Source organism: Betta splendens, chromosome 9 (assembly GCF_900634795.4).
Source record: "Betta splendens chromosome 9, fBetSpl5.4, whole genome shotgun sequence".
NCBI classification, from domain to species: domain Eukaryota; kingdom Metazoa; phylum Chordata; class Actinopteri; order Anabantiformes; family Osphronemidae; genus Betta; species Betta splendens.
Genome location: NC_040889.2, coordinates 19,360,006 through 19,378,425, shown reverse-complemented (window position 1 = coordinate 19,378,425; position 18,420 = coordinate 19,360,006). Strand labels below are relative to the sequence as shown.

Below are 18,420 nucleotides of genomic sequence, written 5' to 3'. Positions count from 1 at the left end.
TTGTTGCGAGCAGAGGAGCGCGTACGGTCCACGCAGCCACGTTCGCCACAGCCGCGCGCCCGCGCGCGGCCAATTAGGGCTCCGATCTATCCGTGTGATTTATTCATGTGATCAGCTGCCCTGCGAGGACGCGGCCCTGTCCAAGATCCACGCGAAGCAGCTGGAGCCTCCGATGAATCACATAACAGCTGACATCAAATGATATCACAATTCAACGGGGAGCGGGGAGGCAAAAAAAATGAAATAATAATAAAAAAAAAACCCACACATACGCGCGTATGAAATTGATGTGCTTTTATTAAGATCTTTGCGGTGTTGCGTTGCCTTTTAGTGAGATTTCATCACTTAGCGTTACCGTGGAAGAGGCCGCCGTCGGTCCCCGGCCTCGTCTGTGGCTGCTCCGCTGACGTCGGCGGATGCTGACCGTGCGTGTCTGCACAGCACAGCTTCCGGTGGAGATTAGGATCCCGGTCATTACATAAAACAAAGGGAATGCAAGAAACGCCCAGACCAGATCTACTATTGTCTAATAAAGGATGCCAGTTTACCTTAACACAGAGGAATTCCAAAAGCTGCCTTTTCCCCCTAAAGACACAGGTGGTAGCATTCTGTGGAGCAGCATGTTAGAAATCAGAGAAAATAGTGGGTGGAGGAAAAAAAGGGAGGGGGGCAGTGAGAGTGCTGTAAGTGGAGAGAAGGGAGGGAGAGTCGGATGGGGCAGCGGGGAGGACGGGTAATGGGAGTAAGAGTGGTCCGAGAGCAGGGAGGCGAGCAGGGAGGGAGGGAGGGAGGGAGGGAGAAGAAGTGAAAGGATGGAAAAATGTGGGGATATTGCAGCAGAGCGGATGGTGTGAGGGAGGCAGAGTGAGAAATGTTGCCGGAAATGCTAGAGCCAGCAGCGTGTGTAAAAAGCCACACTGCAACATTTCTCATCTTTGACATCGTTGACAAGCTCCCCAAACACGCACAGTGTGCTCTCAAAGTGCAGCGTTGTAATATCCAAATGTTTAACATGGCTTCTCCGCCGACGTCGCACGCCCTTCGTTCCCTTCCCGCGAACGGGGCTCCCGTCTGTGGCGTTGAACTGCACCGGCGCTGCAAATCCTAAGTCGAAGGGGCGCGATCGTAGCAAATATGATAAGATGTGTTTACGTTTTAATGAGGACTTCTGTCTGACACAGTGAGAGGGGAGGAGTGGAGGGGTGAGGAATGACGGATGTGGGGGGGGGGGGGGGGGGGGGCAGGACGCGAGATTGTTGTGGAATGTTTGCAGTTCTGTCCAAAACTCGACCATCTCATTTGTCAGGGCTTGACCCCCCGGCTCAGGGGTCAAAGGTCAAAGGGAACATCTGAAAGAAACAGGACCCCGCTATCACACACACACACACACACACACAGGCAAGTAAACATACAATACGTTGTGAGTGCACTTTCCTTCGGCGCTGGCATAATTCAACATCTGCGTCGGTCATCATTAATATCTATCGCGGCCTTATTTGTTTTATTAATGCCGAGTGTTGTGTTGACCTCTAGCCGTGACAAGATCAGCTGCCGGCTTCCCAAAAAGCCCGCTCTGTTTCCAAGACAAATCACTCACATGCTCTTTGAGTTCCAGGACGTTTGAGTGGAACAACTTGGACTCGGACTTCATAAACACGCTTACACAACGTACCGAATAAATGATGCTAGGAAACGAGTCCGTCTCAGAAGCTGTGCGGTAATTTACCTGTAATGTGTTCATATCTATAACTACAGGGTGAATGGTCCCAACACTTCCAGTTTAGCGGCAACGCCGTCGTCTCCCCCGCGCTTCCAGACGCCCGGCCGCCACGCTGCCCTCTGCGCCTGTGAGGAGACACAAACACACGCGCGGCCGCTCACGGAGGACGAGGTCAGCGCCGCTGGATCACTCCCGGAGTCCCCGCTTCGGGTTTCAAACAGCCGACTGTGACACCTGTGAATCACACGACGTCAGGACCTGAAAAAGGCAGGTGCAGTTACGCTTATGTGCAAATGAAGATGGTGGTGCTCGGTGATGACTCAGTTCTGCGGCCGCGTTTAGGAAACAAATTGTTTATTTTTACTCTTTCAAAAGAAAACCTCTCCCTCGTCAAACAACTCGTTCTGCTCTTTGAAAAAGACACAGGAAGCGCCGGAGCTGATATTCAGGGCTCCGAGATGCATCTTAAATCTTACACCTTTGTCATTCTTTGGCCGCAGACATCAAACAGGTGCTATGAATAATTTATCTTAAGAGTTTCACATTGATAAGGTCACAATCTGCCAGGTCTGGACACTAAACACAGGACACCTCCACACCTTCACTTGACTTGTCTGTTCACACACATGTGCCTCCACACGCAAACTCAAGACACACACCTTTCAAATTAAAGCGCACAAAACCTCAGGAGGGATTTGTCTGTGGGTGTGAGATGGAGGGAGTATCTTTCGGTTATTTTTATTAAAGCTTCAGTTATATATATATATATATATATATATATATATATATATATATATATATATATAGTATTGAGCAGATTTATATTTTAGTACTATGAATATCATGTCACAGTGTCACGATCACACCCCTTAATTTATTAATTTATTGCTTAGAATAGTTTCATGGTTACTAAACTTAAATGAATCGACGTGTTTATTTTTATTTGTTGATATTTCTGAGGAAATTATTTTCTGCTTCCTCTTGACTGAATTAAACTAAACGGCAACAGTGTGCTCCGTCATTCTCAGCTGCAGCAGCCTCATGGTTCAGCTACACTACATTTCTAATTAAGCCCCTGCTGCGTGTTGGTTTTGGGGGAAATAATGCAGTTCTGATGGGATGCCACTCAGCCAGTAACAAACCAAAAGCAGAATATGACAAAAAAAATGAAATAATTATTGAACCTAAATGTAGAAGTCTGACCTTTGGACCTGAACCCTGATAAGGCATTGTAACCAGCAGATGGACCTGAGGGAAACGGGTTTAAATGATAATGACTTCTATTAATAAATGCATGGTCTTTCATATTAATTGCGTGGATGTAGAGCCCACGTAAAGTCAAGGCACGTGAACCCTGTCCTGGAGCGTCCACTCTGCGCCACCACAGTGACAGGACACTTTAGGAACGCTGAGCTCTGTCATCTTTTTTCCTCCCCCCTTCGGAGGCGCACAGGGAGCGGTGACCCCCCTTCCTCCCCTCTCCTCCCCTGCCTTTCTCTTCTCCTTCGCCCCCCTAATAATCGCACACTTCTTAAAAAATTGTTTTGCGCTCCTCTGTGTCGGAGGGTAATCTCGCTCTTTTGTCGCCGAGCTATATTTCTACTGTGTGTTGTCGGATAATGTGAGGATGGAATGAAAGGTAATCTGCGTGCAGAATTCCTAAAGCTCCCTTATCCTTGTTGAATTTCTCAAGAATTCCACCTTTGCCCTCCGGTTTCCCTGAAATAAATTACTTTAAGGGTGAGACGCCTTCACGCACCCCCGTGCGGATCCCGGTTTATGTATTGGCTCCTTTAAACTCAGTCAAACAGGTATTAAGTCGTATTTTAATTCACTTTATTCCTCCAGGCGGCATTTCTCCCTAGATACGTCAAAGGCACTTGGGGACCGAGAATAAATGATTTCCCAAACTTATATTAAAATAGATCCAAAATATAATATACATAATAACAATAAGATTCCTGGGTCGCATTAAGTGCAAACAAACAGGTACTTTTTCCGCCCATCCACCACACATGGACAGCAGCAGCTCCGTCTGCTAAAACACCTCTCCTGCTAGTAGCTTTCTGTTATGCTTAGTTTACTCTGTGTGTTTAGCTGCTGATTGATATACGCGAGGCTTCCTCTCACACTGGAGCCCTAAGAGGTGCACGCGCCGCTGAAATGTGTTTCCATTCATGCAGCTTCTGGTGCTTTGACTTGGGTTTTTTTGGTGTGCTACGAAATTACAGTGTTTGCACTGCGGAACCACGAGGGTTTGAGTGCTAATGGATTTATGATCTCCGTCCCTGGGACCATCCAAAGTAATTAGCACATAGGCTCCAAAGAAGTGATGGTTAGTGAGCAATAAAGCCATTGCCCATAGCATAAACTGACAGTCCCTCTAACTTAACTCCAACCTCAAGCCTAATTGGGAAAGTCATTGCAGTTATTGTCCTCAATTATAGTCCGGGATGCAGAAATCCTGGAAAGAGACTTTCATTTAACACATCTGAAACGGAAGGATCTCACATCTCTGGAGACGCGAGGCCACATTAGAAATAATGAGGAAACTAACAATAACATCTCTATGCGAGCTGTTTTACTGTCGAACTGAAGTGATTTTATGATGAATAGATAAAACCATGTACAGCGTTATGATGAAGTAACATAGGAATTAACTGGATTATTATAAAAAAGATAAAGTTATATCTACCCTGACTACACAGACTGTCGCTTACATCTGTTGATTTTAATTTGCTATAAACTGCCGCTGTTGAGTGGAGACACTCTTCAGGCTGCTCTAATAATTAATATTCATCCTGTTTTGTGATTTCTTGTTGCTCCGGTCCTAAATAGCTGTAGCCTATAGGCTCGACGATATTTCCACTATTTCTCACCAATGGCCTTTCCATTAAGAGCGATTAGATTATGTCTATTGAAAGTTGCTGATCCATAGAAAAAAAAAGCCAGCGGATAAAAAGCGATTTCAAGTGACCTTCTCGTCCCTTTCACACCAATCTGAGCCCCCAGAATAATTTGGGGATCAGATTTGGACAAAAAAAGAAGCAGCAGCCCCCCAAGCCCACGCACGCACGCGCGCAGACACACACACACACACACACACACACACACACACACACACACACACACACACACACACACACACACACACACACACACACACACACACACACACACCACCTCTCAAAGCAACAAAACCTCCAATTCAATTCAAGCACGAGAGAGAGACTTGTTTTCTCTCAATTTAGGATTTGCGAAAATATGACAGGCTTCGTGTTTGTGTTGTGTTCGTCGCAGCGCGTACGGTCAAAAGTATTTTCCTCATCTTCCCCCAGTGTCACTGTTAAGTTTGGTGCTATTGAGACGTTGAGGAAAAGTTACCTCACTGCACCTACTGGGCTTCTATATAGAGAGCTTAAAAACACCGCTGGCGTTTAAAAGTGGTCGGAAACATTATTGTTATTTAATATGGACAATGTCTGACTAATTAATATCATAATAAAACAGAAATAAAGTTCATATATAGGAACAAAATGACTCTGGATTACGTGCACGAGGAAATTATACTCGCCATATTGTTTACTATAACTAAATATGTAATGTATAAACTTTATTGTCAAAGTCACATATGTGATGTATCAGAATAAATCTTAATGGATGATCGTGATTTTACTTTTCAGTATGGGAAGAAAAAAACAAAAGTTTATACAGTCTAAATATATATAAAACAATATAAGATGATGTATGAATCACTACCCACACTTGATAGTAGGTGACACTTTACAGTGTTATTGTCAGCAAAGCAAAGTGTTTAATCACAAAGCTGCGTGAATTGCGTTGTTTACGCCATTATGAATGGAAGTAACTTTCCCACAGCGTGCAGCAGCTCGGTCCACCGAGGCTGAAGCTGTTTTAGGTTACTGGAGCTGCCTCTCGTTTACTCACATGATCGATTTGATTATTAACCAGTGACTAATACACAAACAAACGAGCAGCGCCACACATGGAGCTATGTGACCACACTCATAAAGGTGTGCATCACTCCACGCCGCTCGCTCGCTGATTTATTTCACTGTGGCAGGCGGATGCAGAAGTCACGGGGTTCATTAATAGCTGTGCTCGTGCAGCCCGGCGTCCGCAAACACAACACTGGACGTGTACACACGGGGCGTTTGGAGCAGAGGCCCCCTGGACGAGGGGCTCGCCTTCCAAGCCAACACAATGTCTTATTGACTGTGTGCTGTGGTTTTTTACCGTCATGTGATTACACACAATCAATACGAAACATATTCCGAGCATTTATAAAGCTGCACATCCGTTTGCATCATTTTAAACGCTCTAAAATGTCTGCTTGCTGTCATCTGTTGTTTTACTGGGGAGGGGACGCTTGCACTTATGACCTCAGTATTTCCCTACTAATCGCGCCGCTCTCTGGCTTCCCTTGTGTTAAAGCTGCATTTTAGGACTGTTTTAAAAACGACACCGGTGGCTGATCGCCACAGATTCGCCAAAACTGTTATGCAATTATTTTTGAACTATTTCTAGCTGCTCCTTCGACGAATCCTCCACTTCACAGAGTCCAGTCACGGACGTTCAATTCGTGGATTATTCGATTGTGACTGAAATAGAGAATCTGATTCGACGTTAATATTTCAAGATCACTAATTGTCGCCTTCTAAAGCCTGAGCACCAGATCGCGGCGTGTGACGGCTGCTTTATCACACGGGGGAAGCCGTGTCTAACAATAATTAAATTATATAATTGTTTGCATCTTTCGTAGAGGTTGATGCATTGCAGAGATATTTAGCTGCTTAAATACGGAAACGCAGGAACCTTGAGGAGTGGGCAGTGAATACTAGCATTAACTATGTATGAGAGGATTACGTTAAATGCTATTATGTAAGGTTATTTTGCAAAGCTGCTAGGCGTGCAGTTTGTCCTGGAATAAGTTAACCTGGCCTACATTGTCACATCATTTATTTTATATCAGTTTTCATTACAGTCCCTTTACATCAGTAATGCTGCTTTGACAAATTACATTGCACGTCATCTTACATTTCCTCGCTTCAGCCTTTTTTCTGACACACACTGTTGTTCTTTCCGGCGCATTGGGATATTGCATGAATCTGTAATATTTGCGTTGGATGCTGCATGGCGGCTGAACTGGCGCACGGACGAGTGCACAGGACTGACAACGGCTGGTCTCCCTGATCAGCCTTTTAATCCGGTGACACTATCGCTGAGACAAACAGACTGCTATCGATCTTTTCATTATGTGTTCAAACAACAAATAGCCTCGCAGGTGGGCGCGCGGGACGTGCGAGTCTCAAAAAAAAAAAAAAAAGCGCTCCCGGGTCCAGCGGTGCCGCTCCGACCAGCCAGCAACAACGTTACCGCTGCCCGGGGTCCAAACGAGCGGGGACAGCTGGAAAACGGGGGGGGGGGGGACGAGCGGCGAGAATGTGGCGAGACGACGCGACTGTTGCGCAGTTCAAAAGTTGCGCGTGTGACGCAGCCCGGGTCGGCTGCGGCGCTTGGAGTTAACGGTCGTGTGGCGCGGACGCGGCGGAGGGCTCCGCGTCGCGCTTGGAGCCGCGCGTGTGCGCCGTGCGAGAAGTGAGAAATAAACAGCGTACTTGCCTTCCCGGCGGCGCGCTTCGTCCAGGTGCAGGGCTGCTCCTCTACTGGGAACCGCCGGCGCCGGCGCGTCTTCTTTTAATGTCCCGTTGTCCACTTTCTTCTTTTCCTCTCGCCGTTTCCCAGCTTTCTATTAGAGCTTCTACCCCGCTCCCATTCGCTGCCTCTCTCACTCTCCTTTTCTCCCGCGGAGCCCCTTTCCAATCTGGGGAGTTAAATCTTAATGATACACTTGCAGAAAAAAATCTTTGTCCGATTTAATCTTATTGGTTTCACCTTTTCAAAGAGCTGGAGACATGGCCGGGGAGTTTCAGTTGAGTGTCCGAGACAGGGACGAGAGAGAGCTCTCTTGTTGAATACTTAAAAAACAACCCATCCCTCCTATGTGTTTCCAAAGGGGACCCTTGCATATTTTAGCTGCATTATATCTACTAATATCTCTGTGTGGTTAAAGATCTGGTTGCGACTACGTGTATTTATATTGAACAATGATTGTTAGTTTTATGGGTGGTTATTTTTCCCAAGGTGCTGTATTTCCGCGTTTTGGAGATAATTACGCACATCATTTAGCTTAATATTCCATCTAAATTAGCTGGAAATCAGGATGCTGGTGTACTTTAGAGTCCACTTAATTTTTTCCTGTTAATACAACAGATATGTATTGTTCTTCTTTGCAAGTTTGCACTATGGTGTGCAGCCTTAACATTAACACTTGGCACTTTTCATGAATTAACGCAAGACGGGAGAAAGGCGTGCGTGAAATTGTCGCTCAGCTCATTTTCTAAATGAAGCACTAAGTTTTAAAAAATTCATGTTCTAAGACTCGTGCATGCATTAATACGAGGTTGTAATTGTACATCGTACGCTAGATGGCAGCGCGATCCAGACATTTTTGAGTTGGAGCGGCAGTAACCCTGCAGAAACCCTGATACAAAAAAGCCGGAATCCCCATGCAAATTCCAAGCAACTTCACATGATTTTGAATTACTGTCATTATTAAGACATAATGTGACATCAACTCGTGCTAGTGGAGAGTATAAGAGCTTGGTAATTATTGAATATTGCTTATTGCTCCGTCTAATTTTAGGGACTGTCGACCGCTGGCGCGGCGTCGCGTTTGTGCAACGCACTGCTTTATGCATCAGTCCTACCGCGGACATTTTCATCCATTTATAACCTCGTTTAAACTAAACTGTAAGTTTTAGTCGGCGAGACTGTGCAGATTACGGACGAGGATGTACCGCAATGCGCATGCCAAAGACAAAACGTCGTGTGGAAACACAAATCCGCTTAGAAGGAAGAATGGCATCAATTAATTTTATAATAAAGATACCGGTCCAAGGCAAACCATTTTGAAACTTTGGGGAATTTCTTCCACGGCTGAACACAGGTTTAGGTTTATTTGTCCTGCGTAAAAGCTTTGTCCCCCCTCGCCTTTACCCCGCTTTTTCTGCTATTCTATCCAGGGTTTCTTCCTCTTTTTGGTGACAATAGACGGCCCATACTAATCAGGTTTCAAAGTAAATAGCAGCGCGGGGCGAGCTCAATGTAAATTGTGCCTGTCAGAACCCCCGAGCCCCTCCAGCCGTGGATGGCAACACTGCAAAAAATATCCGCGCTAAAACGTCAGTCAGTTCGCGAGTCTGGAAATCGCGGATTTAGCGAAGCGGGAGGCAGGAGCTCGCGTCGGTTTGAGACGCTTGCACCGGTTTCCGACGCCGGTCGACGCGCAGCTGTACATTTTATCACAGCGATTGTTCATTCAGGGGGATCTCTTCGAGCACTCCGCGGCGCGATTCGACTGTGAACTCGTGAAATTAGACGAAGGGCACGCGTTGCAACCGTAAACAAGTGGCGTTCTGGCGACTGCACGCGCGTTTTCCTGCTGGTTATTTTCTAGTAAAAACGCCGTTTTTGCATTCGAACGCGAGACACGGCGACTTGTCGGGATGGACATTTTTTGCAGTGAATGAGCGGAGGGGGACTTCAACCAATGGAGAGGCAGAGAGGGCTTGGCTATAACCTTAGCCTCCCATTTTCTCTCTCTCCCTCTCCCCCCTCTCCTCCTCTCCTCCTCCTCTATGCAGGGCTCTGGCCAGTCAGTCGCCTTTGATTATCAGTCTCCAGCAGCCCCTCTCTTGGCTCCTTGACATGAGCACCATATAAGGCGCAGCGATCTCCATAGAAACGTGTCAGTTTCAATAGTAGTGTCAAAGTTCACTATATACAGACATTCGCGCAGATCCCCCGTTTCGGAAACATTGCTCTGCTGGTCCTCCCGTTTAAGCGCATTCATTTTTGGGTCTCTCCTTCTTCTTGCATATTCTAGTAGTTGTTGGTGTTTTTCCTCTTCTTTTTTTTATCTTTTTCTCGTCGCATCTCCATTCCTGCCGCTGGAGAGAGGTGAAACTATACATGGGCTCTTCGTTCGGCGACGCGGCTTCCTTTCGCGGCTGGGCGAGATGATGAGGTTCATTTAAGAATATAGATGTAAAAATCCAGCGCTTCAGTTTTTCCTCCCCTCCTGTGCGGCGAAGACGGGAGCGTAAAGGAGCACGGGGAAGAAAAGAGAAAGGAATTTATCTCCGCAGCACTTTGGATCGCGTGTCTTTCCAGCAAAAGGTTTTTTTACGCGCTCCTGCGTCCATGTGAATCGCTCCTGCATTTTCTTTGTGGCTATTTTTCATCAAACTGCAATTTGTTACGTCTGGACTCCGGCTTTCCTACAAGATTAGGGATTCCTGAATGGCTGACTGCAATTTACCTTGGAACTGGCCTCCCGATACTTGCATATCCTGATCGGGTGCCTATTCAATCGCCCTCCAGTATTTTGAATGTATTGATCGCGCTCTGCTCCTCTCCTTTACCCCATATGAGATCGCGTGCTCCGATTTGACTTTGCACTGCCCCGTCTTTTGAGATCTAATTTTTTTCCTCCACCAGGCTTCATAAACACCGGCGATCATTTCGCTTTACAGCACTTTCCGGGGCCGAGATATGGCAATGGTAGTTAGCGTCTGGCGAGATCCGCAGGAAGACGTGGCCGGAGGACCTCCGAGCGGCCCCAACCCAGCAGCGCAGCCGGCGCGGGAGCAGCAGCAGGCGGCGTCTGCGGCGCCTCACACTCCGCAGACCCCCAGCCAGCCGGGACCCCCGTCCACACCGGGGACCGCCGGGGACAAGGGCAGTCAGAATTCTGGACAGAGTCAGCAGCATATTGAATGTGTGGTTTGCGGAGACAAATCCAGCGGCAAACACTACGGCCAGTTCACCTGCGAGGGATGCAAAAGTTTCTTCAAGAGGAGTGTACGGAGGAACTTAACGTACTCGTGTCGTGCCAATAGGAACTGTCCCATTGACCAGCACCACCGAAATCAGTGCCAATACTGCCGATTGAAGAAATGTTTAAAAGTGGGAATGCGGCGGGAAGGTGAATATATATTTTTAAAGCCCTCTCATGATCACGCATCCTAGTAGCAGACGAGCAGCGCTGCCATGTTGCATTAAGGTCACAGACTATATGCTTGGCCATACCGCAGTCTCCGTCCATGTTTTTGAGGGATGTTTGCATGAGTGATTAGTGTTTCTGCCTATGAGAGGGGGTAAAGGGCCAGTGAAGACACAGCAGCAGGGCTCGTGAATGCAGGTCGTTTAAACAAAGCGGCTCGTCGAGCTGACCATTCGTTTAATTTCATTTCATTTCTCTTCATTTATTTGTTGGAATCCGAGCTTAGCTATGATTGAGCAGGGCCATTCGTTCCAGCAGGCGCCTTTTATGTTTTAGAGCAGAAGAGACGTTGTGTGAGCGTGTATGTGTGTGTGTGTGTATGTGCCTGTGTGTGTGTCTGTCTGTGTGTGTGTGTGCGTGTGTGTGTACAGTTTGTAGGGCTAATCGTCTCTTCCATCAGTGTGTGCAGCTTACTAATTTATAAATGTACAGTACGGGCTGTAAGACGTGTGTGTGAATGTAAAATGAACACACTACAAAGCCCACGTCTGTCTCCAGCTCTTATGCTGACTAGACATCTTGGACACACTGAATAATGCCGCTGAAGTTGTTCGTGGCTCATTGTTTTGCCTGGTGCATTACAGGCCGTGTAACTTTCCTCTCCATGTCAAGTGTTTTACCCCGAATAATGCAAACATCCCTCAGCTTAATTCCACCGTGTCCACGGCACTCTACAAGCCCATGTGTAACACACACTGAGGTGCATGAATATTTAATTTTTTTAATATGAAACAATAGCTGAATTAGTCTTTTTATTAGCTGACCTTTAGGTGCAGGCAAAATCTATAATTGTGGCCGGTTTTAGCAGTAATTGTGAGTTTTATTTGTAATATGTTCGGCCACGGTTAATAATTGTTAGGGGCACAAACAAAAACCCACGTTAGTAGCACTGCAAAAAAAATATACGCGTGACACTACGTGCAACATGCGAGTGGGTCTTGAAAATTCGACGACAGTAAATTTGCTAAATTTCTGATAAGAGAGAATCTGCGTGTTCGCGGTGTAAAAAGTGGTTTTATTCCCGTGCATAGCACGCAGCCCCTGTAGCCTGCATCTCTGGGCGAAAATCCGACTTGTGGCTGAGGCACTCAGCATCTATTCTGATGAGAGGTTTACGCCGTCGATGGGAGCATTTGCTCTGCAATATTACGGTCTCACAAACAGCACAGACCAGTCAATATGTTTAGAAAAGCGTGTTGAATTTAGATGTCGGTGCATGCCGTTTTAGGGGGGGAAGCACACCAGCTGTAGCCTGCTTGACGCCTGTACTACTCATGAACAATGTTTATCAGTCCTGGATGCACATTTCCTCTTTTTCTCTTTCTTTTTGTCAGCGGTTCAGCGAGGACGAATGCCTCCAACCCAGCCCAACCCAGGCCAGTACGCGCTGACGAACGGGGACCCTCTGAACGGCCATTGCTATCTGTCCGGATACATCTCGTTATTGCTGCGGGCCGAGCCCTACCCGACGTCCCGGTATGGGAGCCAGTGCATGCAGCCCAACAATATCATGGGCATCGAGAACATCTGCGAACTGGCTGCTCGTTTGCTCTTCAGCGCCGTGGAGTGGGCGAGAAACATCCCTTTCTTTCCCGACCTGCAGATCACCGACCAGGTGTCCCTTCTCAGGCTGACGTGGAGCGAGTTGTTTGTGCTTAACGCGGCCCAGTGCTCCATGCCGCTGCATGTGGCCCCGCTGCTCGCTGCAGCGGGCCTCCACGCCTCCCCGATGTCCGCTGACCGCGTCGTGGCTTTCATGGATCACATCCGGATCTTCCAGGAGCAAGTGGAGAAGCTTAAGACCCTGCACGTGGACTCGGCAGAGTACAGCTGCCTCAAGGCCATCGTGCTTTTTACATCAGGTGGGTGTCCAACGTGTCACGGAAGGACGTGTCTGTGATCAAAGGAGGACCAGCCGCAGCGACGTTACGGCGGCGCGAGACTGGCAGGGCGACGCGCCGTGCCACCGAGAATATGGCTGTCAAGCATAGGCTGGTCGCAAATCTGACTTTACGAGATGTTTGTGTTGCCGATGGAATAGCCATTTTGTCAACCGCCTGCTACATATCCACTTACATACATTCCCATGTCAGCTGTAGCCGCAGCGCAGGATGTGTAAACAAATCCAGATTGAGCGAGCGCATCAAGTTCTGCGCGCAACGTCCCGTTCGAATCTTTTTTAAACAGGCTATAATTGACAGACTCGCGCGCGTAAATATTTTATAAATTTCGGTTCCCAACTTTTTCAGCACGTCTCGGGCTAGACTCGGGTGTCACGCTGGCGTCCATAAATTTTGGAACAGGTGTCAAATAATTGGGCGAAAAGATGAAATAGTTCGTCGCCGGGTGATATATGACAGCTGATGCGTTTACGAGCGTCGGTGCAGGCTTTTATCCTTGTTTTGCGTGCGCAAACACATGTCTTAGGGGGCAGGAAGTAATCCTTAACAGCCTGAGATCAAAAAAGCTGATGGAAGTTGACTCATATGTCAGTACGTCGCTTCTGTGGGACACAGAGCAGGCTGTGGATTAATCTTAGCTGACCTATTAATTTTCTTACTTATTGAGAAGAGTTTCTCGTGTCGCACACGCCTTGGAAAGTCGTGCAGAGCAATTTTCAAAAGTAACCTACATTGTTGATAGCTTAATTGATGGCTGACTGGGGCAGGGTCCTAGAGGTCCTCATTTACTGCCGATGCGTAATTTAGATGCTATTTTGGAGTTGCTTGTGTACGCCTAGTGCCATTAGGCCTGTTATGTCAAGGGACTCTGGTGACGATGGGAAAAAAAAAGGGAAAGTCTAATCTGCCGCACAGGCCACAAAGTACCTCTGAACTTACCTCAAAGTTTCAACCTCAATGCCTCGTTTTTGGCCCATGACAAAATTCTGTAACGTGGTTGTGCGCAATCTATAATTCAAGCACGTTTATTATAAAAAAAGAAATTTTAGTGGGATTTTCGTATTCAGGTTTATATTAACACTATTACAACTTTCAAAATCCCTAGAAAGCGTCTTAAGTCCCCTTTACACTAGAGTGATTACACCAGTCCTGCATATTTTCACAATATTATTTATTATTTATTTAGTGTCACTGGAATTTACAGTTGTGCGAGTATATATAGGATCCTTTACGACAACATATTATTATATTATATTATATTATATTATATTATATTATATTATATTATATTATATTATATAATATTATATTATATTATATTATATTATATTATATTATATTATATTATATTATATTATATTATATTATATTATATTATATGCATGAAGTCTAAATAAACTGACTATAATTAAAATAATAATTAATTATATTTCCTGAGCAAACTTAGGACATTTCACAGCAAACTGGTTAAGTGTCCTGAACATTGAGTTTTCAGGGTAAAGCTCAAGGAGACAGAATCACTGCGTCTCAGTTTTAACACGAGGCAATTTAAAAGCACGCTGAGCGCTAAATATACGATTTCACAAAAATAAACAAGCACACCAGTGCTCAGTGGCCATAGCTCTGTGGCGTGACAGCCTGCTCGCTTTGCATTATTTACTATAAGCCTGGCCATCCTGTAATGCAACCCTGTGCACTGACATGTACGAGCGTATTTTCAGCAATTCACCCCAGACTACGCAGAGAAACTTCATACACACGTTCACGTCCCCTTTATTTCTAACAGATCATTTAGTGCGGCTCATAGGCTACAAATGGTGTTGGCTAAAGCAAGTAATGTGGCACGTTGCCAAGACCAGCGTGGACCGCTTTGGCTCAAAAAACACGAGATTTGTCAGTATTTGGTGCGTAAGTAATGGTGACCACGACGCACCAGTTCACCACAGTCTCCGATCATCGTCTTACACTAACTCCCCGTGCACATGTGCACTTTGTAGAGGGTGCCTTCGCTAACCTACCACATAAACAGTCGTTAGAGAATCTGGAAGCTATCTGCTCCCATGTCCCAGTCTATTGAGGCGGTGGTGTGCAGAGGTCCAGGCAGGCCCTATGGGGAACTATGGGGTGTCTTTGACCAGCTTTCCCTTGGCGCATTCATGCAACTGCAGCTTTTCTTCACTCCCAACACTGATGCATCTCAACATGTATGTCAAGTATTTCAACCTTATTGATTGCTCTAGATTTTAAAAGAGACACTCAGCGTTAACGCAAGGGGATTTGCATACACGGGGCACTGACCGACCGGACTAAGGTCACAGTAAATCACCCCGCGATCTCAGCTTTGCCCCCGGGTTCATGGGGTTATTGTGTCTGGCCATAATGAGTTATAGCGCTGGGAAATCACGAATAGACTTAAAAGCCCCTTTCCCCGCGTTTAATGTATTAGTGCTCGAAAACCAAAGCTGTCTGTCTCGTGTAGCGTCTCCAAAAGCACGGCTCCACGCAGCAGCGTTTAACGCAGCCTCGGCTCCATGTGGGACCGTATACGCAAGTCGTTACGCTGCTTGCGTTTATAAGCGGCACAACACGCATGCTTGAGTTATTTGAAAGCAGCTCTCTTTACAGCAGACCGAAGCATCTTAACCAACTAACAGGAATTATATGCTTTTGTCTATAGCGAAGCGTGGCTGCGCGCGACTGCATGACCCACCGGTGGGCAGCAAAGCCTGCGTCTCGCCTGCGTCGTTACAGGCTCATTTTCTGACATTTTACGTCGCTTCTGCGTGACTATTGACTTCACCTCCTCTAATAAATTTGATTGCTTCCAGCGGCCTGTCCTATAGGCTCCATCAAAAACGGGCCAAGAGAGGTCTATGGAGAAAAGAGCGGCGGAATGACTTAACAGCTTATTGCGGAGTAATTAGGTCACATTACATCCGGTGTAATTTCAAATTCATCAGCGCCGTTTATGTTTCCTTATACTCGAATCCCCCGACGCGGACGCGGAGCAGCGGCCTTTGGGCCCATAACCCACCTTTCGCCTTTGCTCCACTGACCCGTCCGCTGTTCGGCGCCGTTCGCTGCTTTCGTGACATTCAGCCTCGCGTTCTTGTCGGTCGTCGTGGGGAGAAGACCGGGCTCGCCCCCTCTGAGCGGCGCGTCCCCTCCTGCAGCACCGAGCCCCTTGTTTATTCTGTATGACAGACCCACTCGCTCAGTGTGATGTAGCGTGTTTGGGTCCGCGTGTTTGTTCATTCCACTTTGTCAATAACACGTAAAGGCTGATGCTGAGTGATAACCAGAGTGCTTTTGCGAGACGTAAATTGGCCACGGCGAGGTGTGCACTGGCCAAAACCAAGCCCACGTGAGGCGAACGTTATGTGTTTATTCTCGCCGAAAGTACCAGACTGTGTGATGCACTACACCTTTAAATATAGGTAATTAAAAAAAAACAATATTTTTCTTTTTTATCACGTTTCGCTTCAGCTTACTTCTCTTCAGGCGACCTAAGAAGCTGATGCATTAAAAAAAATATTAATTTATTTAAAGTCTATAGCTGTTGTGTCAAGTCTCCCTCGAAAGGCTGGGGTTTAGCGACAAAATGATACGAGGCTCAGGTGTTTCGTCCACAGCTTGCTGTGGCTTTGGCTCTCAGGGACGTGATGACTCTAACCACGGTGTCTCTCTCGTGTGATCCTCAGACGCGTGCGGCCTGTCGGACGCTGCTCACATCGAGAGTCTACAGGAGAAATCCCAGTGCGCCCTGGAGGAGTACGTGAGGAGCCAGTACCCGAACCAGCCCAGTCGCTTTGGGAAGCTGCTGCTGCGGCTGCCCTCCCTGCGCACCGTCTCCTCGTCGGTAATCGAGCAGCTGTTCTTCGTCCGCTTGGTAGGTAAAACTCCTATTGAAACCCTCATCAGGGATATGCTATTATCCGGGAGCAGCTTCAACTGGCCTTACATGTCCATCCAATGATCCTAATAAGAAAGTGGAAAAAAGAGAGGAAAAAAAAGGACCAAAATTCAGCACCCCTCACCCCATCCTCCTTCAAGAAGACTATATATAGGACCTTTTCTGAGAAACTTGGAAGACATTACTTTTTTTCTGTCTTCTGGGACTGTGATGGAATACATTATGTACAGAAAAATATTGGAACTGGACTTTACACCTGTGTAAATCCACCCTCATCTTCAAGAACAATACTCTTCATTTTGTAAAATACTAGTCTTTATTTTCCTTTTTTTTTGTAAAAAATACAAATAAAATGAAAAACATCATATGCGCAGTAAGAAAAAAAGAATCAAGACTTAGCGGGAAAAATAATGTTTCCAAGCAATTATAAGAATTGTCCTGTGTCTATGTACCTCTCTGTTTTGTATTTTTTCTGGTTCTAAACCAGGGTTTCTGTGATTCTATACTAATAATTTTTTGATATAACCTTTTGCTTCTTATAATGAGTGCGATATATGTTGTCGAAGCTATGTTCTCCAAGAATTAAAATTGAAGTGAGAATTTAAAAACAGAAAAATAAAGAAATTTAGACAAATAAGAAACAGTCTAATCGCTATGACAATATCACCACTGATGGTTGAACTTTTTTCCCAATTAATACGATGGACCTGCAACAGCAGCAAACTGACCTCCAGGACATTTTTACTGAGAGGACGTCTGGGGCGCCTCACCCCGGATCATGAATGCGCGTGGAGTCGATCATCAGTCAAAGAGGAGAGACATGAAAATCAAAAGCACTTTTAATATATCATTTCAAATACATTTTGTTTGTTTCGTCTTGAAAACTTTCATTGTTTCTTGAATTTTATTGGTTGTTGCCTTCAATTTGCTTACTCCATGATGCAGCTTTTTGCAGAAGGTTCGGTTGATGAAGTTGTGTGATGGTGACTGTACTATTAAAAAAAGAAATAGGCAACGATGTCTCATTCTCAAGCATTTTCCTGGAAACACATGTCACGGTGTTCGAGCTTATTTCAAAACGTCTGTGTTCATCTGTGCGCCCTGCAAACTTCACATTATTGCGTCACTGTCTCGCATTTCGTTCTACCCGCAGTGTTCAGCCGTGTTACGCTGGCCAGTGCAGACGAGGTGGTGCACGGGATTAATAACCCCATGCTCACATAGGCCTGCGTTACATTTTAAAAGCCCCGCTGACGCAACTGGCGAGGCGAGGACAAAAGAGGAAAGGCGACACGCGAGGAAGTACAGTCGCGAGTTCACCGCCAGCCTCTTAGCGCATTAATGTTTAATATTTTTCCCAGACAGTAAGGAAAGCCTGCGCACCACACAGAGCCACGTCTACCTTACACTCTGCGGCTTAATCAAGGTGATTCTCCACAAACCAAACAAGACCCCCCCCCCTCTCTCTCTCCTCCCGTTCCTTTAAAACTCTGCCTTGATAGTGCATGCCTCAATATTGATGTGGGCGTCATTTGGCAAAAGGGTTAGGCCCCGCTGCAAAGCTGCTGTGATATGCGTGATCAATCTGGAAAATGTATTTTACAGCGTGTAAGCCAGTCGATAGGAACACCGAGTGTGATGCATTGTGTGGGAATAGAGAGAAGGAGGGAGGGAAAGAAAGCGAGGGACCGGTGTGCGCGCGTCTAAGAGAGGGAGAGAGAGGGGGAGAGAGAGGGGG

The 18,420-nt window shown here is 46.3% G+C and overlaps 1 protein-coding gene and 1 long non-coding RNA gene across 2 annotated transcripts; one reads left to right on the top strand and one right to left on the bottom strand.

Annotated features, from left to right (window-relative positions):
• Positions 1 to 279: 279 nt before the first annotated feature.
• LOC129604543 (uncharacterized) lies at positions 280 to 9,229 on the bottom strand. Its single transcript, XR_008695530.1, has 2 exons — positions 7,637 to 9,229; positions 280 to 7,565 (listed from the first exon to the last, which is right to left on the bottom strand). It is a non-coding gene; the product is annotated as an uncharacterized LOC129604543 (long non-coding RNA).
• A 263-nt stretch (positions 9,230 to 9,492) lies between these two features.
• Positions 9,493 to 17,700, top strand: nr2f1a (nuclear receptor subfamily 2, group F, member 1a). The gene is made up of 3 exons (XM_029161587.3): positions 9,493 to 10,790; positions 12,203 to 12,730; positions 16,471 to 17,700. The coding sequence occupies exons 1-3, from the start codon at positions 10,358 to 10,360 to the stop codon at positions 16,743 to 16,745; spliced, it is 1,236 nt and encodes a 411-aa protein (XP_029017420.1). The 5' UTR covers positions 9,493 to 10,357; the 3' UTR covers positions 16,746 to 17,700.
• Positions 17,701 to 18,420: the final 720 nt, after the last annotated feature.

Bases quoted from the DNA above. Each gene is read 5' to 3' on its own strand.
- nr2f1a (XM_029161587.3), top strand. From the start codon at position 10,358: ATGGCAATGGTAGTTAGCGTCTGGCGAGATCCGCAGGAAGACGTGGCC. The intron at 10,791-12,202 runs GTGAATATATAT...TCTTTTTGTCAG, and splicing joins AGTGGGAATGCGGCGGGAAG to CGGTTCAGCGAGGACGAATG. The intron at 12,731-16,470 runs GTGGGTGTCCAA...TGTGATCCTCAG, and splicing joins CATCGTGCTTTTTACATCAG to ACGCGTGCGGCCTGTCGGAC.